The 18,848-nt window shown below is 39.5% G+C and overlaps 1 protein-coding gene across 2 annotated transcripts in view; it reads right to left on the bottom strand.

Annotated features, from left to right (window-relative positions):
• The window catches only part of AATF (apoptosis antagonizing transcription factor), a 112,350-nt gene that overhangs the window by 60,538 nt on the left and 32,964 nt on the right, over positions 1-18,848 (bottom strand). For both annotated transcript variants that reach the window (XM_055257053.2, XM_055257054.2), the window contains exons 5-8: positions 11,090-11,204; positions 9,104-9,305; positions 8,409-8,573; positions 6,677-6,760 (exon numbers count right to left, since the gene is read on the bottom strand). In XM_055257053.2, coding sequence (XP_055113028.2) covers positions 6,677-6,760; positions 8,409-8,573; positions 9,104-9,305; positions 11,090-11,204 — 566 coding nt within the window. The remainder of the gene's footprint in view (positions 1-6,676; positions 6,761-8,408; positions 8,574-9,103; positions 9,306-11,089; positions 11,205-18,848) is intronic.

The following is an 18,848-nucleotide window of genomic DNA, read 5'->3' as shown; positions in this document are numbered from 1 at the left end:
GTAAAGTGGTATCGCATTGTGGTTTTGATTTGTATTTCCCTGATCATTAGCGATGCTGAGTATTTTTTCATGTTTGTTGGCCATTTGTATATCTTCTTTGGAGAATTTTCTATTCATGTCCTTAGCCCACTTTTTGATGGGATTGCTTTTTTCTTACTGATTTGAGTTTGCTGTAGATTCTGGCTATCAGTCCTTTGTCAGATGTATAGAGTGTGAAGATTTTCTCACAATACATATGCATATTTGAAGATGCCTATAAACTTCCCCTTTCTTTGCTAAATCATTTTTCCGATATGTTACTTTTAAAGGAGCAACACATTAATACCAAGACCTCATGCCTACTTTAGTGAAGAGGTAATGTCTCCATTTCTTGAGGAGTGCCAAATTCTATACTTGAGGCTACTAAAATACTGCTGGGATCCTGTGTTTAATTTACACTCAGTTGGCTGACACTAGGCTTATTAGTACAAAAAGGGTAATTTTGGCTACATATTTGCCTAGCAAACTCTCCAGGTACCATTTGTGTTTGAAAAAGTTTCTTCAACACTTCTAAGCCAATTCTTATCTCTTTCCTAGCTGGCCCTGTAAAATGTACTGTTTTAGGCTTCGTTCTGAGGTTTTACCTTTGTTTAAAAGAAGTAGTAGTACTCAAGTCATGCTCTGATGTTTTTTAAAGCAAGAAAGCTGAAAGAAATGAGGGCCAGTCATGTGCACCTTACCTTGACGCTCCTGTTTGATGAAATTTCTAGACTTCGCATTTAAAATGTGGCTTTTGCTTCCTGTTCTGTGCAGCTTCCACAATAGTGAGCCCAAGCTAGCAACCAAATGCTGATATTGATGACATACCTGGGTCTAAACACTGACAGATATACAATGGCAGCATTATTGGTGGAAAATGTCTTAAAGAAGCAGCAACTACCATGTAGTTCCAATAAAATTCTTATACGAGGTATATAAAATAATCTTGCAGTCATTAAAACTGAAATTTAATTGGGCCCTGGTATTTGCTTTGAGTTGTTTTTAATACCATTACTATGCCCCAAGAAACCTAATTCCATGCTGTATCTTCAATCATAATTTCAATTTTTAATTTTTATTTCATTTATTTATTTATTTGTTTATTTTTGAGACAGGGTCTCACTCTGTCGCCCAGGCTGGAGTGTAGTGATGCAATCTTGGCTCACCATAGCTTTGACCTCCTGCTCTCAGATGATTTTCCCACGTCAGCCTCCAAGTAGCTGAGATTACAGGCAAGTGCCATTACATCTGACTCATTTTTTTTGCATTTTTTGTAGAGACGGGGTTTCGCCATGTTGCCCAGGCTAGTCTCAAACTCCTGGGCTCAAGTCATTCACCCACTTTGGCCTCCCAAAGTGCTGAGATTACAGGTGTGAGCCGCCATGCCTGGCCAATTTTAAAATTTATGTACTTCATACATATGTTCTCTCTAAAATAACCATAAATATCTATGTGTAATAAGTTTCATCAAACTTTTTAAGAAACACTATCCACAGATCTCAAATAACAGCAACATTTTAAAGTAAAACTAAAAACAAAATACTGCCCTGAACAGAAGACATGAGTCCAACAACTCATTCACAGAGGCAGGTTCAAATCAGACTTAAAAACATGTTATTAACCATCAACTGAACCACCGGAAAGATATATGCCAATAGTAAGAATATCATCCTGCCAGGCTGGGTGCCGTGGCTCACACCTGTAATCTTAGCACTTTGGGAGGCTAAGGTGGGCAAACTGCTTGAGCCCAAGAGTTCAAGACCAGCATGGGCAACACAGCAAAACCCCGTCTCTACAAAAAATACGAAAATTAGCTGGGTGTGGTGGTACCTGTCTATAGTCCCAGCTACTTGGGAGGCTGAGGTGGGAGGATTGCTTGAGCCCAGGAGGTCGAGGTTGCAGTGAGCTGAGATCACACCACTGCACTCCAGCCTGGGCAACAGAGTGAGATCCTGTCTCAAAAACAAACAAACAAACAAAATAAATAAATAAATAAAAACAAGAAATATATAAAAAATATCGTATCACCATTAACATAAGGGTAGCTTGGGACATCTCTTATTCACACTAACATCTAAATGCATACAATTCCACCACATCACCTGTCCATATTAATCACTCACCAATTTAATTAAACTGTCATGTCAAAAAGCCTGCCTCTTCTCTATTTCTCAACATTATCGACTTTTAATAGTTCACTGAATTAGTAATTACTTGTTTATGGCATTATCAAATGTCTTAGGCACAAAAGTTCAGCATGTGGCAAGGTCAGTTATAGACATGTCCTGATTGATGGCAAATGAAAGAAGAAATTTAACCCATCAAAGTGGTCATCAAAAAAGCAAAACCTATTATGCCGTTCTCTAGATACTCTTGGCTAGATTCAAAGTGACAGGACAAACCAGATCAAAACTAAACAGAGCTAGAAGCAACATACAAAATCCTAATGAACTCTTAGAAATCCAGGTATTGATCTGTCGACATCTAAGCTCAATTAGTCCTTTCAGAACAAAATAGCTCATGAAGTGACAAGAAACTAGTTTGCGATCTGGGATATGAAAAGAATAAAACCAGTCACTTCATATAGCTTATTGCTAAGTGCAGTTACATCACAATACGAGGATCTTGTGAGGATTAATCAAGACACATGCCAAGTACCTATCTACTTAGTCCAAGGACTGGCATGCCACTAGTGTTTAGCAAATCCTGGTCCTTCCCTGATTCTTTAAAAACTTAGGCTTATCAAGTCAAAGATCATCTGATGGTTTAAAAAAATAAAACAAAACAAAAGCCTTAAATGGTGATGCAGACAACAGATCTGAAGAGGAACTGAATGTTATGAAGTAGCAGATAGGATCATGACAATAACAGACACTGAAAACATTTCTGAATGGCTCATCCTTCGTGGTCATTTACAACCTTCATGTTTTGTGAAACTGCCTTTAGGAATGCGCTTTCACAAGAAATAGGCCGACTGTAAAGTAATCCTGTTTGGAAGTAAAATCCCGCAATGCTTTTCTGAAGCAGGTGAACAGTTTCTCTCATAAAACCTTCACCATTGGCTATACTTCACGCTTTCAGCAATTCCAGTTTCCAAATAAACCGGTAACAAAACTATAAAGCTAATTTTTTCATAAGTTCAATAAATCATTTGCCTTCTAAGGAAAAAAATTACTTTCTAACACAAAATACTTTTTCTGGTTCTATGAAAATAAAGCTTATTTATTTACAAACTGAAAACTGTAATACTACAGTGAAATCTCTTTATGGCTCAAGAATGAAATATTTAAGAAATAAAGGTATGGACAGAGCAAGACTTGGTCTAAGAAGTCCTGACATTAACTACCAGTGTTGCCATTTACTATATGATGTCAGATGGTTACTTAACTTCTCAGGGTCTCAGTTTATTCTAAGGTTCTTTTCAGCTCTAAAAATGATAAGATTATTTATGATATCAGACACTATCTTCTAGGGCCCACACACATATACATGTACCTTTATTAAATAACACAAATATATTTTGAAAGATATGGTAACTTAAAGCCCATTAAGAAACAAAGAATGAAAGTGTGAATGAGTATGTGTGTGTAGAGGGGGAGTGTTCTGACCCCACACGTCATTCTCAATAGTTAGGGCATTCACACAGCTTCAAGACACCTGAATTAACCAAGTAAGCCTTTAAACCCTTACAATGGAACATTAAAATTCAATGTGGCTATAATCTCTTCCTTACGAAACATGAACCCAAAGAGTCTGGCTTCAAGTATGGTTTTCAAAAAGGGGGAATGTATTATATTCACCACCCAGGTCTTCCATATAACCATGTTAAAAAAAAAAAACACACACAAATGAAAACTCGCAGGCCCATTGTAATATATTGAACCACTTCTGAATGCAACACTTAGCTCAGGCTTACTACTCTGACAAATAAAGGAAAGCATTTTATGAAGCCAATTTAATTGGGAGGTGACAGAAAACATACAGCCATTTTCTTTAGCCTTATCACTGAATTGGCTTCAGCTCCAATCTCTGGCAAATCCCACTCAACAGAAGAAATTAACCAGGTCAGCAGAACAGGTGCTACCTTGTGTCTGTCAACGGCCTGGCATCACCACAATTACTTGCACACAATGAAGCAGTAATCTTTACAGATCATCTCTCCCAAGAAGCATATTGGGGACGGGGAGGAAAACTGAAGGGTGAGGGGAGTGGGAAGAAGAAGGGGAATGGGAAGCAAAGAGAAAAGGCAAGAAAAGAAAATGAATGTGCAGCTGCCTTGCAGCTCAGCAGATGTCGGAACGTGATGTACGAGGCTAGGATAAGCTGTCGTAGCCTGCTGCCAAAGAGTGGTAAGTGATTAAAGCCTGCACAGTTCTAAGCACCATATTTAGAATCTGCAGGGTTTCAAGACTTGCACCCATTCCTTGCTGTGCTGCCAGATGTTGGCAACTGGTCCAGTTCCTACTGACTGTGCATGGATGGCAGCAGTTGGTATAGCAGCAAAGCAATCTGGAATGCTTCCGGAGATGCTGTACATTAACAAGTGTCACCCATCATTCACCTTTACAGAAGGCTGAAACAACTCCAATTTGCTGCCACTTCCCTCTTGGGAAACAGCCAAGATAAAGTTGTGCCTGGCAGCCCCATTTGTTTCACCCAGGTGTTTCAGCTGCCTTGCTGACCTCTATTAGTTTAAGTTTTAATTTAGATTAACCCCAGCACCCCAATTAACCAGCAAGGGGAAAAGCTAAGATGTGACTAGTCATAACTCTGAAATCAGAATTTATCGAAGTTAAAATTATTAATTGGGATGAAGGGCCAATCAAGTAGTGCTATTTCTTTTTAAACAGACCTCCAGGCCAAAAAAAAAAAAAAAAAAAATTCAGACTAAGGATTGCCAACAGAGGCAACTTCTCCCCAGTAATTTCAGTTTATTTTATTAAGCCTATTTAATTTATGATGCACTTTCCATCGAACAATGTACACTTCAATTAATGAGGACTGGAACATTTTTGATTGTCTCCCGTGATCTCACACAATTATACAGCATTAATATCCCATATCAGGTACTTCCTTAGACACTCCAGAACAAAATAGAGTTCCTTACTCTTCTGACAAATGAATATAATAAGAGAAGAGGGAAAAAGAATCAGGACCTCTGACAGGGAACAGCTGCAGCCACACCAATCTTTTTTCCTACACCCTCTCGTCATTACTTTTAAGACTTACTTATGGCAATAATTTTACCAAACATTACAGAATGAATAAAAAAAATTAATAGAGAGTCTCTTTCTCTTTTTAGGGCAAAACCAGCGGTATCCCCAATATAAAATCACTTGTTCTATATTGACTTTACATGTAATTTTCCTAAGAAGTTCTTTTCTTCATATCCATATACACAGTACAGCAGTCATGGCTAAACCCTCAACAAGCAGTCCCAAATTACTTGGCAAAAGTTAACACATTAAAAATTTGACAGAGAAAAACTTATCTTGATAAACCATGGCTCAACAATAACTGGTATATCACCGCTAAACAGCATCTTCGATTCTACACTAAGCTAGAAAGGGTACAGCCTAACACACACTCTATTAAGAAGTATAATTTATCTGGCCATGTGCAGTGGCTCAAGCCTGTAATCCCAGCACTTTGGGAGGCTGAGGCGGGCAGATCACGAGGTCAGGAGATCGAGACCCTCCTGGCTAACACGGTGAAACCCTGTCTCTACTAAAAATACAAAAAATTAGCCAGGTGTGGTGGCGGGCGCCTGTACTCCCAGCTACTCAGGAGGCTGAGGCAGGAGAATGGCATGAACCCAGGAGGCAGAGCTTGCAGTGAGCCGAGATTGCACCACTGCACTCCAGCCTGGGTGACAGAGCGAGACTCCATCTCAAAAAAAAAAAAAAAAAAAAAAAAAAAAAAAAAAAAAAGTATAACTTATCAAGAGACTCAGGAACACAGGAAGTTATTTCAGTTCTCTAGAAGAGCCCACATGTTTAGTCTATCTTAACAGTCTCTGGCATCATTAAAAAGAACAGCATGCCAGCAGAAAGTAATGTCAGGGAAAGAAGTAGGGGAGTCTGTGAAAACATATTGAGAACTGGTCTATATTTCAACTTCTACCAATTCTGTCTTCAAAAGCACTATGCTCTTATTATAATCAACAGTTGCAGACATTCTCAATACATACTTAACTGACTTCAACAGGCACAAAAAGACATTAAGAACAAGATTTAACAGACAATAGAATCAGTAGCGCAATTCAAGAACTCTGGGATCCCAGCCCTCCAGCTCCACATCCCATTCTAATAGTAATGAGACGAGAAACCAAATAACTAATAAATCCTCCATCATCAAAAATGGCTCAGAAAGAAGAACCCACTTGACTCAAAGAAAAAAACCTGAAACTGTTTTACAGATAATTTACACTCAAGCAACAACAAAGTAGCTATAGCTGTTTTCATTTCAAAAGGAAAACATAAAACAGAAGAAAAGCAAATAATCCACGATAACACTGTAAGTCAATTTTGAACGCGGGAGTTCTAACTCACTGTCTGACTATGCTTCCAAAATAAGCAACTTCTTTGTTCAGAGAATTCTATAAGCTGCTTTAAAATGCTAAAACCTGATTTGTAACAAGAGAGTGTAGAAGTCTCACCTGGTGGTAAAAGTCATCATCATCAAAGATTTCTTCATCCAAGTCCTTCAGATGAGCATTGGCAGGGGCTTGAGGAAGGATCTCCTATGTTAACAAAGAGTAAGAAAAGAGTGAATCCCAATAAGGTTATCTAACTAATGTAGCTACTATAAATAATATGTAGAACCGTCAAAGCACTGTTTTCCTTCAGATATAAAAAATTCTTAAAATTAAAAAACAAAACAGTCCAATATGAAAACAGGCAAAAACATTAACAGGCAGTTGACAAAAAAAACCCCATAAATAATCATATGAAAATATGTTTACCCTCATTCAAATTAAATGTGTGTAAATTATAATGAGAAGATGCCATTTTTCACCTCTACGACTGAAATTAATGCAGCCTTTTTGGAGGCAATTTGGCAATAACTATCAGAATTTGGTGTATTTTCTTTAACACTTCCACTTCAAGAAATCTACCCATATATTTATACGAACACATAATAAATGTACAGGAATCTTTCCTGTAGCAGTGTTTCTGGAACTGGAGACAACATAATATCCATTGTTTGCATAAATGATAGTGCATATCCATACAATGGAATACTTTGTGGTCATTAGGAAAAATGAGGTAGATCTCTAGGTAATGAAATGGAAAGAGTATCTAGGACTTACTAGATTTTAAAAGTTGAAAGACTTTGGGCCAGGCGCGGTGGCTCAGGCTTGTAATCCCAGCACTTTGGGAGGCCGAGGTGGGCGGATCACGAGGTCAGGAGATCGAGACCATGGTGAAACCCCGTTGCTACTAAAAATACAAAAAATTAGCCGGGCGTGGTGGCGGGCGCCTGTAGTCCCAGCTACTCGGAGAGGCTGAGGCAGGAGAATGGCGTGAACCCGGGAGGCGGAGCTTGCAGTGAGCCGAGATTGCGCCACTGCACTCCAGCCTGGGTGACAGAGCGAGACTCCGTCTCACAAAAAAAAAAAAAAAAAAAAGTTGCAAGACTTTAAATACAGTTGTAATATTTTACATATTTATACATACATAAATGTCTCTCATTTAGTAAAAAAGGCAACCATATTTATACATATATATTTGTTATTTGCACACATAGTTACACAAATAGAAAAGACCCAAAAATTTGTTACAACTATTATTAACTGTAAACTTGTTACAACTACTAAATACTGAAAATTTCACCTCAGGAGTTAACAGGCAACTGACAAAAAAAGAATAAAAAATTTCATCTCAGGAGTGAAATTTTCAGATTATTTTGCTTTTCATTTTAAGTTGCTATAAACTAAAAAAGCATTAAGTATATATTTCTTCTATAATTAAAAAATTTTAAATGTTTCCTTTAAACAAAAGAATTTGACTATTCCACTTCTGCACCCTTTCTAAAGTACCTAAATGGCAAACGTTGAGCCTAAAGTACACACTCGTTTCAATACTGACGTTTCTACAGAAGTAGCTTTAAAACTGAATTTTGAAAATTGGATTATGAATGTTTCCACTACCAGACTCCTGCATCAAACTCAAAATTAAGGGAAGATGACACACAGGAGTTAATAGAAGCCCCATTTTTAAAAACTCTCTCCTCTCACATACACTCAAGTTTCTCTCAATAATCCAGTAGTGTTGCTTTCCTTTCTCTCACTAACCTCTTATATAAACAAGTAATAGCTACAAGTTTTTCAGCTAATAAGCCTCATAGAAACTATTCCCCATAATCACTCTGCATTACAGAGTTCTTACCGGTTCCCCTGGCAAACTCTCTGGGACAGGCTGAGCTGCTGGCTCAGATTTGCCAAGAACTCGATAGACAGAGCGCTTGGTCTGTGTCCTGCGAAGTAATCTCTGTTTGTCCATCAGAATATGGTCGATCTGAGTCAAGATTGAGCGTTCAAAGGCACCAAAACCCTGCAACAACATTAAGCAGTGTCAGATAATGCAGAAAATCAGTGCTGAAGGCAAGCTACATTGGTTTCTCTATCTTTCTGTGTCAGCAGAGAGATAGAAAATCGTCTTTTCAGGAGGGACTTTCTATAAAGGACTGAGTTTGTGAGTGGCTATAATTGTTCTCAAAAAAAAAAAAAAAGTTGGTCTTAAGCAGGTCATATCATTTTTCTACACCCAGAGATTAGCTTCTGATCCTTTAATAATTATTGCTTTGAAATCCACTCCTTTAAAGTATTTGGATTTTCAGCACTTGAACACTTACAAGGCCTCAATTTTAAGAATAAAACATTCTTTCTAATAAAGTTAAAATCCCAAGTCTGAATCGTATAAACCCCAGTGCCAGAAGTTCAGTAGATTTTGCCATAGAAATGAATGATTACCATTACATCACGACAACATCCATATAAATGAGCTGTAATTCCAATTTCTTAAAACTTCTTCAAGTTGCCACAACCTATCTTACACATAGATGCACGCATACACACACTTGCCTTCCCCAGTTTTCCAGAAGCCAGTTTGGTTTTATCATGCCATTTCTGAAGTGTGCGGTTCCTGTAGACTGTAAAGTCAGCAAAGCGCTTTGCCATGAAGCTGGGATAGTCCTCCATCTCTAGCTTCCTCTTTGCAGGGACCCTTCTTCGTTGCTGCTTCTTCTCTTCTACCAGCTCATCATCTTCACTAGAAATCTCCTCACTAGAAAACCAGTAAGAATATTACGTCCAGTGTAAATAAACATTACTTAAATTTTAAAAACTAGGCTCACATAAAAGACTGAGAATATTTAGGCCTTACCTGTTCTGTTTCCATTCAAAATAACACCAAAGATATGAGGATGGCTTTTGTTCTTTGAGAAGAATATTCACGAGATCAATCAAAAACTCGTGTAACTTTTTTTTTTTTGAGATAGTCTTGCTCTGTTGCCCAGGCTGGAGTGCAGTGGCGTGATCTTGGCTCACTGCAACCTCCACTTCTGGGTTCAAGCAATTCTCATGCCTCAGCCTCATAGGTAGCTGGGATTACAGGTGTGTGCAACTATGCCCAACTAATTTTTTTTGTATTTTTAGTAAAGATGGGGTTTCACTATGTTGGCCAAGCTGGTTTCAAACTCCTGGCCTCCAGTGATCCACCTGCCTCGGCCTCCCAAAGTGCTGGGATTACAGGGCATGAGCCACCACGCCCAGCCTCATGTAACTTTTAAAATAAATATTAAAAGAACTAGTTTCAAAATATTTTTTAAAAGGTAAGCAAACCATAAAAATAAATGAGGTTTTAAAAGAATTATTAGAAATGTGTATGAACCAGGCCTGTAGTATCATAGGACAGTATTTAAAAATTAAACATATAATCATATTTCTACGACCTTAATCCTCAAATAAATAAGGGAAATGTGTCTCTCTGTAACCAACTGTTAAGGAAAGATGAATAATATTAGTTGAACCAAATAGAAGAGAAGCTGAATGTGAAGAAAACTCAAAGCAGTAGGCAACAGAATTATCACTAACTAACCTGCAATGCCATCTATGCAACTGCCATGGCAATGTAATACAACCTCCAACTATCTGCCAGTTGCACTCCCTGCATTACTGACCTCAACATATAATAGGTGCTCAATAAATGTGAGCTTCCTTTTTGTCCTCCCAACTAGTTCAGTAGATAAAAAATGAAACAAAAGATAAGCTCGAGGGAAAAAAAGCAAGCAGGTATATACAGCAGGTGTAAACAAAAGGGGGAAAAATCTTCATCAAATGTAACAATTCAGGTGGAAAAAATTATTTTGCTGTTTTCTGAAATTTTTCCGTCTTTCATAATAACAGCTTTTATTCAAAGGAGATGGCTGTGACCAGTGATTCCAATATATGGTATGGGCACAGAATGTTTCATAAACATTAATTAAGCATTAATATTTTAAAAATGTGCTTTTGGCCAGGTGAAGTGGCCCATGCTTATAATCCCAGCACTTTAGGAGGCTGAGGTGGAAGGATGGCTCGAGCCCAGGAGTTTGAGACCAGATAGGGAAACACAGCAACACCCTGTCTCTACAAAAAAAAAAAAAAAAAGCCAGGCATGGTGGCAAGTGCCTGCAGTCCCAGCTATTTGGGAGGCTGAAGCAGGAGGAGCACTTGAGCCCAGGAGTTTGAGGCTGCAGTGAGCTGCGATCACATCACTGCACTCCAGCCTGGATGACAGTGTAAGACCCCATCTCTAAAAAACAAAGTGCTTTTTATCTTCTAATTCCATTAGATCTAAAGAGAAGGCAAGCCTTTGTCTAAGACCACAAAGCACATCAGGTACAACTAAATATAAAAATCTAAAATCTAATCACCAACTTATGTGCCATCCTGACCACCAGGTAAATATGAGACTCTATTTTACTAACATTAATATCTGTCTGAAGAGAATTAGCTTTTCTTTCATAAATGATGGGAAACTATCCAAATAAAAAGAAAATAAGCAACTCCATGATTCTGTTCTCTTACCTTCCCGCATTGGGCTTTGTCCCATCTACTAGATATCTAGTGTCTGGGTACTGGAAAAGCAACTCTTCCTGAAGACCTACCAATGACCTCAACAATGCTTTAAGTGCCTTGTGACCTGGGAAATAAAGGACAGAGAAAGGACAATTAATTATCTACAATTCTCCAAAGTAGGTGATGCCTATAACTCATGACTCCTGAGCAGTTCTGGCTGTGGGGAGTGAAGGGGAGGTGCAGGATACGCACAGGAACTAAATGCTCTCTGAAATATTCCCAAATGGAAATAACAACGTTGCCTACCTCACAGGACTGTTGTGAGGAACAAGCAAAATCATGCATGTAAAGTGCTTAGAAAAGTGTCTGCAAAGAGTAAGAGTCCAATACATTGTCAGCTCTTAAATATATTAAGTTTGACAAACTCCTCCCCGGCCTCTCATCATAACCATTAACCTGTTCTGTTGGTGTTAAGTTTCTTAGGTATCTTCCTACAGGTTACCCGCTGACCTCCTGGACTATTCCTTGTCAGTTAGCTCCTTGAGCACTTCCTTCTCTTCTCCTAAAGAGTAGGACTTTGTCTAGGCATCCCCACCACCAACACCTTCCACCTTGCCTCCAGGAGATCTCATGTGCCTCTGGTTTGAGCTGCCACATCCTTCACTCCATCTCTCAACACATATCCTTATGGAAAAGTTCCTGTTCACATATGAAAACCCAAGCTAATTACTTTCTATTTGCAGTATTGAATTGTATATTAAAAATGTGGGCATTGAGAATATATTCTCACCTGGTTCTCCTTGGAGCCAATAAGATGCATCTGTAATAGAGCTGGTCAAGATGAAGTATATAGTCTATGGATAAAACTTTCAGAATAAAAACTGGTCGGCCGGGCGCTGTGGCTCATGCCTGTAATCCCAACACTTTGGGAGGCCGAGACGGGTGGATCACGAGGTCAGGAGTTTGAGACCAGCCTAGCCAACATGGTGAAACCCCGTCTCTACTAAAAAAAAAAAAAATACAAAAAAATTAGCTGGTGGTGGTGGGTGGCTGTAATCCCAGCTACTCGGGAGGCTGAGGCTGGAGAATTGCTTGAACCCAGGAGGCGGAGGTTGCAGTGAGCCAAGATCATGCCACTGCACTCTGGCCTGGATGACACAGCAAGATTCTGTCTGGAAAAAACAAAACAAAACAAAACAAAACAAAAAAAACTGGTCCTCAGGGAGGACTGCTTGAGTCCAGGAGTTTCAGGACCAGCCTTGGCAACATAGTGAGACCCCGGCTCTAACCAAAAAAAAAAAAAAAAAAATTTAGTCAGGCATGGTGGCGCGTACCTGTAGTTCCAGCTACTTGGTGGAGGGGCCCTGAGGTGGGAGGATGGCTTGAGCCCAGGAGGTTGAGGCTGCAGTGAGCAGTGATTACTCCACGGCACTCCAGCCTGAGCAATAGAGTGAAGGTGAGACCCTATCTCCAAAAAAAACCACACACACAGAACAAACGTCATCCTCAGCCAGGGGCAGTGCTTGTGCCTATAATCTCAGAACTTTGGAGGCCAGGTGCAGTGGCTCATGCCTGTAATCCCAGCACTTTGGGAGGCGGAGGTGGGTGGATCACCCGAGGTCAGGAGATCGAGACCAGCCTGGCCAACATGGCGAAACCCCGTCTCTACCAAAAGTACAAAAATTAGCTGGGCATGGTGGTGTGCACCTGTAATCCCAGCTACTCAGGAGGCTGAGGCAGGAGAATCCCTTGAACCTGGGAGGCAGAGGTTGCAGTGAGCTGAGATCATGCCACTTTACTCCAGCCTGGGCGACAGAGTGAGACTCTGGCTCAAAAAAAAAAAAAAAAAAAAAAAAAAACTTTGGGAGGCCAGGACGGGATGATTGCTTGGGCACAGGAGTTTGAGTCCAGCCTGGTGAACACAGTAAGACCCCAGCACTACAAAAAATTTTTTAAAACTAGCTGGTTTTGAATGTGTGCACTGTAGTCCCAACTACTTGGGTGGCTGAGATGAGAGGATTGCTGGAGCCCAGGAGTTTGAAGTTACAGTGAACTACGATTATGCCAGTACACTCCAGCCTGGGCAACAGAGCGAGACGCTGTCTCCAAAATCTCCCCCAAAAAAACAAAACTGGTCCTCTGACAACAGAATTCTTACCCTCTCTTTCAGAATAACTCTACTCAAGGGGCTAACTAGACACTGAGAGTCACCATTTATGTGTTGAAAGCACTCAGACACCTCTCCTATAATCAAACGCTCACATTTCCAGTGACTGCTGGAAAATCTTCATGTGGTTGTTCCATCACTCCTTCACACAGACTGTGTCAGAAACAGAACTCTTTTCTTCCTACCTAATACTTCTCTCTGCCTGAACCTCTCTGTCTTGTTTAATGTGTTTTCATAGATCACTCACATTTGAGTGCTCTTATTCTAGATGTTTAATTGGTTGCTGAATTCTGTGTTTTCCATTCTTACTGTCACTAATAATTGCCCATTTATCTCTGGCCATGCTTATATCACTCCTTCCGTCTTTCACTTACATAACTGTAGTCTCACAAGCATCCCTATTTCCGTTCAACAATCCCGACATTCACGTATTTACATTTCACACAAACTTAGGTTAAATGATTTTTAGGTCTTATTCTTTCTTTTCTGCTTCTGCTCACTAGTTTATATCCCAACTTTTTCCATCAGTAGGACACCAACACATGAGTTAGACAAGTTCTCCATATATTTCATACTATAGCATTCTATTTCAATGTCAGGCCTGAGAGCCAACCTACCTGAGAGAGCCATCTCAGACTAGTCGGAAAGAACTCAATGGTCCAATAACTACTTTGCATTCCTTCCATATCAAACTATATAAATACAACTTCCTTGTTTAAAATAAGGTCTTTATTACATCATTTCTAAATTCTGCAATCCTTTATAATCTGCATATCATACCACTTGGGAGAATTTGTAATACATAACTATCAGCAAAAAAACTCAAAATACCTTTGTTCCAAACCAAGATTCTTAACCAGTTGCTCTCTATCTTAAGAAAAAAATTGGCCAGGCGCGGTGGCTCACACTTGTAATCCCAGCACTTTGGGAGGCCGAGGCGGGCGGATCACGAGGTCAGGAGATCGAGACCACGGTGAAACCCCGTCTCTACTGAAAAAATACAAAAAAATTAGCCGGGCGCAGTGGCGGGCGCCTGTAGTCCCAGCTACTTGGAGAGGCTGAGGCAGGAGAATGGCATGAACCCGGGAGGCGGAGCTTGCAGTGAGCCGAGATTGCACCACTGCACTCCAGCCTGGGCGACAGAGCGAGACTCCATCTCAAAAAAAAAAAAAAAGAAAAGAAAAAAATCAGTCTGGGCACAGTGGCTCACACCTGTAATCCCAGAACTTTGAGAGGACGAGGTGGGCAAATCACTTGAGGTCAGGAGTTCAAGACCTGCCTGGCCAACATGGTAAAACCCCGTCTCTACTAAAAATACAAAAAAATCAGCCGGGTATGGTGCCATGTGCCTGTAGTCTCAGCTACTCGGGAGGCTGAGGCAGGAGAATCACTTGGACCCGTGAGGTGGAGGTTGCAGTGAGCCAAGACTGCACCACTGCACTCCAGTCTGGGCGACAGAGTGAGACTCCATCTCAAAAACAAAAACAAAAAAACTAAGGCCTGATGTGGCGGCTCACACCTGTAATCACAGCACTCTGGGAGGCTGAGGTGGACAAATTGCTTGAGACCAGGAGTTCAAGACCAGCCTGGACAATGTAGGGAGACCCTGTCTCTACAAAAAAATACAAAAATTAGCCAGGTATGGCAGTGTACACCAGTAGCCCTAGCTACTTGGGAGGCTGAGGTGGGAGGATCCCTTGAGACTGGGTAGTTGAGACTGCAGTGAGCTGTGATCACGCCGCTGTACTCCAGCTTGGGTGATAGAACAAGACGTTGTCTCTAACAATAAAATTTTTAAAAATTAAAAAAAAAAGAAACACTAAAAAAAATTTTCCCAGAAGGGACTTTGAAATAATTAGGCCAAGTGAAATAAGCCAGTTGCAAAAGGAAAAATATTGTATAATTCCAGTTACATGAGGTACCTAAAATCGTTAAATTCATAGAGACAGAAAGTCCAATAGTAGTTACCAGGGGCTGAGAAGAGGGGAAATGGAGAATTACTGTTTAATGATACAGAGTTTCAGTTTGGGATCATGAAAAGGTTCTGGAGGTGGATGGTGGTGACAGTTGCACAACAATGTGAATGTCCTTAATGACAATGAACTGTCCACTTAAAATGATAAGCTTTATGTCATGTATATTTTACCACCATTTAAAAAAAAAAAAAAAAAACAACACCTGGGCCAGGCGTGGTGGCTCACGCCTGTAATCCCAGTACTTTGGGAGGCTGAGACGGGTGGTCACGAGGTCAGGAGATGGAGACCATCCTGGCTAACACCATGAAACCCCATCTCTACCAAAAATACAAAAAATTAGCTGGGCGTGGTGGCACGTGCCTGTAGTCCCAGCTGCTCAGGAGGCTGAGGTGGAAGGATTGCTTGAACCCGGGACGGGGAGGTTGCAGTAAGCCAAGATCGTGCCACTGTACTCCAGCCTGGGCGACAGAGCAAGGGTCCATCTCAAGGGAAAAAAAAAAAAAAAAAAATCCCCAAACCAGAGTATAATAAATAATCCCACCATCCCAGTTCATCGTTGTATAGAAAAGAGTCATCTATAATGCTTCAAACTGAGTCTATTCAAAAAAAAAAAAAAAAAAACCGGAAAAAACAATGGAGTATCATTCAGACTTAAAAAGGAAGAAAACTTCTGACATGCTGCAACATGGATAAACCTTGGGGACATTATGCTAAGTAAATTAAGCCAGTTAGAAAAAGACAAATACTATTTCCAATACATGAAGTACCTACAGTAGTCAAAATCACAGACAGAAAAGCAGAATGGTGGCTACCAGGGGTTGGAGAAAGAGGAAAATGGGGAGCTGTTGTGTAATGGGTTGAGTTTGTTTTGCAAGATGAAAAAGTTCTGGAGATTGGTTGTACAACAGTGTGAATATATTTAACACTACTAAACTGTACACTTAAAAATGGTTAGGGTAGTAAATTTTGTTACATGTTGTGTACCACAATAAAAAATTTAGGCTAGTTATCGTGGCTCATGCCTGTAAACCCAACACTTTGCGAGGCCAAAGGGGAGGACCATTTGAGCCCAGGAGTTTGAGACCTGCCTATATAACACAGTGAGATCCTGACTGTCAAAAAAAGAAGAAGAAGAAGAAGAAAATCAGCCAGGCGTGGTGGCACATGCCTATCGTCCCTGATACTTGGGAGGCTGAGGTGGGAGGATCACTTGAGCCCAGGAGTTCGAGGCTGCAGTGACCCATGATCATCCCACTGCACTCAAGTCTGGGTAACGAAGCAAGACCCTGTCTCAAAAAAAAAAAAAAGAAAGAAAAATTAAAAGAACAAGAAGAGCAAAGTGTCTGGCCCTTAATTCCTGTAAGTACTATGTGTCCATGATCTAAAAAATAAAATCAACAACCACCCAGAGAATAAGCTGCAAAGCAGTCTATATTATTTTTAGCTACTTGTCCCCAACATGCACGTCAGAATTTTACTCTAACATGTAGCATACCCAAGAATTGTGAAAATATCCAACAAAAGACTACAACTTTTAAGGGCCATTTTCAAGTAGCTATACGATCCTTTTTATTTTGTTCAAGTCAGTTTTAAAAAAATCCATTGCAGATATATTAGGCAGCATATCAATCCAACAAGAAAGCAGAGAGCCAATATCAGTAAATCAAAGTGTGCCTTTCTGTTAATACTCTCTCATATGTTCTCATTTTATACACCCCTTCACCCAGTCAGAAAGTAGCCCTGAAGTATTTAGGCTCCATTCAGGGATAGCACTACCATGCATCAAAGTGTCAAGAGACCTACCAGAGATGAAATCTGCAAATCTGTGCTTCTAACCACCAAAAAAAGGAAAAAAAAAAAAAAGTTTATCAAAGTAAATGTCACCAGTGGCCTAATACGTGGACAACTTCCTAAAAAGAGATTTAGAAGACAGAACGCAATTCTTATTTCTTTGCAATATTAGGGCTGCATTTCCTTCTAGATGGCATGTAAAATCTGAGACAATGGGACAATCCTTTGCTGCAAGTGGTAGGCCTCCTCCAAGCCAGAGCTGACAAGAGTGAGAGAAAGACTCTCTCCCGGAAACTCAAATCCAACAGTGAATTCTTCCCAGCCAAAATAAACAAACACATTTTTAAAAAACCACTCTCTACTGAATTCTAGCTATTCAACCCTGTGAATAATAAATAGAATGAATCAACAGTTTCTAATTCACCTCTAATTTTTCTCCCAATTATTACAAGAGTTAAAAGTTAAGAAAAGCAGCAAGGATTCATATACTTTCTTCCCTCTCCCTCTTGGCACATGGCCACAAAACAAATGGATACTGTCAAGAATATATATGTTTATTTTACCCTACATGGTCCATTTCCAAAGGTCTTTCCCTTAAGAGGAGATTAAGAAGGACATATGCCTCATCATATTACCAAGATTCAACCTAAGCATCTGGCCACCAGCTTTAGGAATAATTTTCAGTAGAGGATAAATGTAAACAGTACTTTACTGGGGGTTAGGGGCCCTGTATTTTAACCGAAACTGTCACTAACTAGTCACGTTATGCTGAATGGACCAATTTAATCTCTTTGAGTCTCAATTTTCTCGTTTATAAGATGTGGACAAGCCTTTGCTTGTTGATCTCACAGAATAAGGTAAAAATAGTAACTGTGTTATTATATATTAAGGCATTTTAGAATTTTTAAAATGCTGTAAAAACAGAAGGCATATTACTATCAAAAATCACATTTCACATGGTAAAAATCTTAAGCTCTGCTTGTACTAGGATTGGACAGTATTCACAGACTCCTATATTAGGTATTCATTTATATGCTACCCATATGCAAGCATTCTATATATAAAATGTCACCAATCTAAAAACCATTTTCACCTAACAGCTTTATTTTTTTCCCTGATTCATCTAGACTGTCCAACATAAACAAAACTGTAAGCGAGGAATAAGTTTGGGCATGGACACGCAGTTCATTAATTAGATTATAAACCAATGAGTACAATTTCTGGCAATGGCGTGAAGCGAGAACAGGAAGAGTAAGTGTATAAAGTAAATAAAGCTTACCTTATCAGTTTTTAAATATCTATACAGTTGTTTTTGAATAAATATGCAAACATTACAATTATTTATGTACAAGTACACACAAACCCCCACATTCATATTACCCCAGATAAATACATTGAATTGGAATTTACAGATTACAAGAGCATTTTTTTCTCCTTCAAAAGTAACTCTAGAACTAGAGCTAAACTATAGGTCAAAATGACACACGATATATTGGCCTGAGAACAATACTTTTCATTCAAATCCACACAAGCCTGCCACTTGCACTAGTCATCCCCGGCAATTAATCCCCCAAGAAAGACGTTTGATTAAATCTTTTCAAGCAAATCCTTTGCTTTGCTTTTGTTAGTTCACTTCTTGTCAACATCTATTAAAATATGCCTTTAATTCTCCCACAATCTTAAAAAACACCGATTCCACTGTCTTCAACTTTAATCAACTGTATGGCCGGCATTTTTCATTTCATAATAATGTGCTGCTTGGAATTCAAGAGGCAGGCTCAGCATCAATCATCTGGTAAGAATTTTTCCACTGCAATAAATATGCAAATGAGGA

Source organism: Symphalangus syndactylus, chromosome 20 (assembly GCF_028878055.3).
Source record: "Symphalangus syndactylus isolate Jambi chromosome 20, NHGRI_mSymSyn1-v2.1_pri, whole genome shotgun sequence".
Taxonomy (NCBI): domain Eukaryota; kingdom Metazoa; phylum Chordata; class Mammalia; order Primates; family Hylobatidae; genus Symphalangus; species Symphalangus syndactylus.
The sequence above is the reverse complement of the archived record's forward strand: the minus strand, read 5'-3'. Positions and strand labels throughout refer to the sequence as shown.